General features: G+C 37.0%; 1 protein-coding gene across 1 annotated transcript; it reads right to left on the reverse strand.

Annotated features, from left to right (window-relative positions):
• Positions 1–1,857: 1,857 nt before the first annotated feature.
• On the reverse strand, positions 1,858–4,665 carry LOC126633364 (sister chromatid cohesion protein PDS5 homolog B-like). The gene is made up of 7 exons (XM_050303944.1): positions 4,365–4,665; positions 4,003–4,190; positions 3,758–3,916; positions 3,322–3,442; positions 2,378–2,599; positions 2,089–2,216; positions 1,858–1,998 (listed from the first exon to the last, which is right to left on the reverse strand). The coding sequence occupies exons 2-7, from the start codon at positions 4,044–4,046 to the stop codon at positions 1,989–1,991; spliced, it is 684 nt and encodes a 227-aa protein (XP_050159901.1). The 5' UTR covers positions 4,047–4,190; positions 4,365–4,665; the 3' UTR covers positions 1,858–1,988.
• Positions 4,666–5,094: the final 429 nt, after the last annotated feature.

A 5,094-nucleotide genomic window follows, 5' to 3' on the forward strand; every position in this document is an offset into this window, starting at 1 on the left:
ACACTGCATCCGGGTGCCGATGGAGATACAGCGACCCTTGCTATATATATATATTATTTGCAACAAAGAAAGACATACATGTGGGTTCCATACAAAGTACCGTATGCACACACATAAGTACGTGCATGTACCCCACAAACATACACATGCGGAAGTGTCTCAAAGAGGAAGAAGGGCATTCATGGGATCATTTAATTAAAAGTAAAGGTACAATAGACACTCTGCTGGTCTGGGCATCTTTAAATTGCACTGCATCCAATAACAGAGCAAGAGAATTAAAAATGTTATTATCTTTCATTTGGTTCAATTTTCCAAAGCACTCTTCCACTCTTGAAGGGTCTGCAAAGGCGACTGCCATTTTTGGGAACTGAAATTTGTATCGATTCTGCATCTCTTCTGAATTATTCCCCTGCAACATAATGTCAACTGCTTCAATTACTCAAAACAAATCAAGTATAGCCAAGAAGTAAAGAACTGCCATCCAGTTGCCTGTACAGATCATCACAACTTACACAACTTTCTTCAACGTGTAATAAATTAAAAAAAATTGAAATATAAAGAAAACATAGAGCACCCTGATAAGCTAAAAAAATATAAGGTTTATTTACAAAGTCTATTACTCAGCATTAGTCATGGGCACAATGGTGTATGCTGAATGCTTTGAAAATTGCTGTTGAAAGATATCTCAAAGGAAGCTTAACATCTACTAGTTATTGATTTTTCCAGGAAAGAAAAATTTCAAGATAATGCTAAGCCACATTTTGGGCTCTAGAAGCAGTCACAGTGTGTGTGATGCCTAATTGAACACTAGGACATATTTTCATTACTAAAAATACCAAAATCAAGCCAAAAACAGGAAATGAGGGAAAAAAAAAATCTTCCACGTGGTGAACCAATACTCATAAAAAGGAGGGAAGCAATTGCTTGTAACATCAGCATAACAAGTCTATATATTCCACAAAGGCTTTGTAAGATTAAGTTTCCTTACCAAGATTTTTCACTTTTGGATTTTAGTAAGAATCCAGCCTCAAGCAGTGTGTATTCGCATAAATGGACTTGCGTCTACTCTAAATTCATAATCGTGATTTACAAATTAAAATTTTCCAGACATCAGTTAAGCATGCATTTCCAAGAACATAAATTATCTCAAGACACAGCATCCCGATAATGGACAGTGCAATATGTATTCACATTTCAGTAGGTAAATAAAAGTCATCCTTAGCAAGTGCGAGTTTCAAGTACTGTACCTTCTCTTTCTTTCGATTGGCCAAATAAGTTCGCATCTCATTTTGCAACCTATAAAACATTTGTACGTTGTAAAGAACAGATCATTCACATTAACTGCAGCAAGAGTAAGTTAGTGATAATACCTTTGTTTCTGAAATAAAATAGAGTTCAAAGCCTTCGTATGAAGCGGGGTGAAAAGAGAGAACAAGTGGATCCAGTGCCTTGTAATTTCCTCAACTGAAAGAACAGCTGGAAATAGATCTTCTGCAAGAACAAGCTCCATATTTTGGGACCTAAAGTAAAACAATAAGAAAAATGATAATAGTCAACTACCACCTTTTAATGCATTGGTTTATTTTAAAAAGATAGAGCATGTGAAAAAACAAACCTGAAATCCATACAATCTTTATCAAAGCATAGCATCAATATTTTACATGGAATCTGTTCAAAGTGGTCACTTATCGTCATGTTGCCTTCAAAGCATTTGTTACAATAATCTCGATATACTTCCATCAACTTCTGCAGAGCTTTCTTTCTAATAGGTATCTGCAAATAAAACAAGCAATTATAAATACAAGACAGCATGTGTAACTTAGCAAACTGAAACTTTTTGCTGTAGAAATACCTTCTTGTCCCGAAGTCTTTCAGTGGTCTGAGATATTATTTTGGGAGGAAAGCATATCATATTAGACATGGCAAGATCACAGGCAACAACTACTGCTTGTGTTCTCACTCTATCATCAAAATCTAGAAGTCGACTTTCAAGGGCAGCTGTTTAAGGCAACAAATGAGTATATGTAAGATCCCGAGAATTACATAATCAGAAGTCATATAGGAAACAGAAAATGTTCCATAACTTACGGAGAACTTCTTGTGATTCTGCCCCAGAGGGATTGGTCATGATACCTTTGTGCACTATGGTGATCAGGCAGTGTGAAAAGTTTTCCAATCAAATTAACAGCTTTTAGTTGCACATCAACCTGATCAGTCTATAGAAAAATAATCGGAGTCAGGTGATATTTATTGATTGCTTTTAAAGCACAAGTCAGGACCATAAGAGAACTATGAAGGAAGAGAAAAAAAAAAGATCCTATGCCAAGAGATGAAATGATTAAATCAAAACAAAATGAACTAAGACATGAAGACATACCAATAACTCTTGGGTCAAATTTGGAATGACAGCAAGAAGCATCTGAGGAGCACACCCAAAAAATTTAAAAATGATATAATGGTAAAATTCTCTGAGCTCACTCCCATCAGCATCTCCATCCAAAATATAAGATGTCAGAACCCCACAAACAAAGGACTCAAGTTTGTCTGCGCACGTTTGAATCACAGAAACTGAAAGCTGGGAAGAAGCACAGTCTGCATTCTGTAAAACATAATATAAGAAACAGAATAATATTTAATAATTAATTGAGCTAAATATTGATATCGAGCATGAGCAGATAAGAAGCACTAAATCTTTACACTTTATTTGTTTAATCAAAAGATGTTGTGTCGTAAAACTAATTAAAAATGTAAAACAGTGTACATGAAAATGGGCATTTTCAACGCAATTTCCTTTTGTTTGGCTGTGACTGCAAAATGCCCGTTTCATCCCAAATTCCTTATTAAAACACACATTGTCCAAAATGTAACAAGAGGCATTCCAAACAGTATACAAAAATCTCACATTCACTAGTAGTCAATATTCCTTTTTTCCTGTCAGGTTGGAGACCCAGATTAGAAATTAACCCATGATCTCACAAGCAACTAGTACATGAAGAAACAGATTCAATAAGATCCCAGTTTTTCTACTATAATACCAGAACATACTGCATAGGACATTTTCCCTATGACCAACAACCAAATTATGATAAGTGGAATGCAACATTTTAACTATCATGCCACCACAATCCCACTTACTATATAACAGTGAAAATAAATAAACATGCATTGGAAAAAGCTCATATCGTAACAAACATTGCTTTGCCAACCGTTCTACTTAACAATAGTGAACATTGTTTTGATACCAAAAACATGTAGGACTAGTATATCATGTAAATAAATGTTTCTATAAACCATTGTAAGTATACATTATCAAACACTTGCCTTTAACTCCTTCACAAGATTTTGTAGAACCACATTCAAAAGTGGCTGAGAAGCTTCCTCGTTTAGTATATGAACCATTATAGACAAAATATCATTTATCAAACTCTGCTGATGGTGTTGCCTACAGGGAAAAAAATGCAAGGGATTATAATTGATGTCATCATAGTTAAGCCACCAAGCTTACATACATTAAAACATAACAAATTGCACTTAACCGATTCAGAGACACTCTAATCTCAGATGCTTATAACTTAGTAAAACATAAAAGTAGAGCATGATCTAGCCATCTAAGTTACAGGCAGTTATTACTTTTCTTTATTCCATGAAAGTGGAAATCTAATCATAGAATGTAATAAGCACTGATTCCTCCAGAATTATCAATTACGAAGAACCCAAACATAAAAGAGTAGCATGGAAAGTCAAGACTAGGAATTACCTCACAACAGAGAAGAATATATTAAACATTTCAAGAACTAGATCATTGCAGTTAATATCCAACATGATCACACAACATTTACATCGTGCAACAGTCTCTACTATTTTAGCCCTCCTCGAGAAGAGCGGGCTTTCCATGTCATCTAGCTCCACGAACATGCTGATAATGAGTTTAAAAATGTTCTAAACAAAAGAAGAGTGTAAGCATCTCAAATCGGACATGGGCAAATGCACACATACCCTTACATATTTGTCGGCGACAGGAGGTTCGGTGCCATAGCCCGAAACATTTCAGTGACACAAATGGCCACTAGAAGCCTGACATCCTTATGCTGAAGCAAGCTATGCACAATAGCTTCTCTCAGGGGCTCCAACTTCCTAGAAGCTTCAGCCGAAGAAGCCTGTTCTAACTGTGACAATGCACTCGCAGCTTGCTGTGAAACGAAGCATACAAATTACAAAACAAGCAAAACCCCAACGATCAACTCAAATCGCTAGGCCGACGAAATGAACAAATTCAAATACAAAACTCCACATTAAACAAAAACCCGCAATTCCAATTTAAACATGGAATTATATAAGCTATTCAAACAAGAAAAATTGCTTACTCGGAGCGATTTGATGATGGAGTCCTTGTTTGGGCGGGTTTGGCGGCGGAGGTGGGTGCCGATTTCGGAGACGAGCTACAGCGCGGACTCAACCATTGGGCCAGTGAATCGGAGAGAAACCCTAACTCAGAGACGGGTGTTTTGGCGGTGGTGCAGCGGACGGACATTCGATCAGAGGCGGAAACCGCGATCGCAGGTCTCGGGGAGGACGAGAGCTTGACGAGTGTGACGAGTAAGTGAGTGGACTTCCAGACATTTGAGTGGAGGGGGCTTTAATCGCTGAGAGGCTCCCGCCTTTGGTGCGCGTTGATCAAACGCGCCTGTTGTGGGAGTGGTAAGGAAAGTGGAGGTTTGTTGAGTGGGGATATTTTACCCGCCCAAAAACAAATGGTGGCCTTTTGGATTCTAAACCTACCCATGTTTGGGGCTATATGGGGTTATGTATACCCACCTTTGTCGTCTTTTTCATTTTGCCACAAGTTGTCATTCAGATTTGATATTCTTCTTCACTTGAGATTTTAGATTTAAATTTAGTGACAATTTCTAGCATACGCAATCAATCTCTTGTTAATCATTACTGATAGCTTGATAAGTCATATAAAAAATTAGGACATTTTGTATAAGTACACCTGAATTAGTAAGTGTGTGCGCAATTTCCATCCAAACTTTTTATTTTAGCAATATACCACCCAAACTTTAAATTTGGTGCAAATCTACAACCTGCATCCAA

The sequence above is a fragment of the Malus sylvestris genome, chromosome 8 (assembly GCF_916048215.2).
Source record: "Malus sylvestris chromosome 8, drMalSylv7.2, whole genome shotgun sequence".
NCBI classification, from domain to species: Eukaryota; Viridiplantae; Streptophyta; class Magnoliopsida; order Rosales; family Rosaceae; genus Malus; species Malus sylvestris.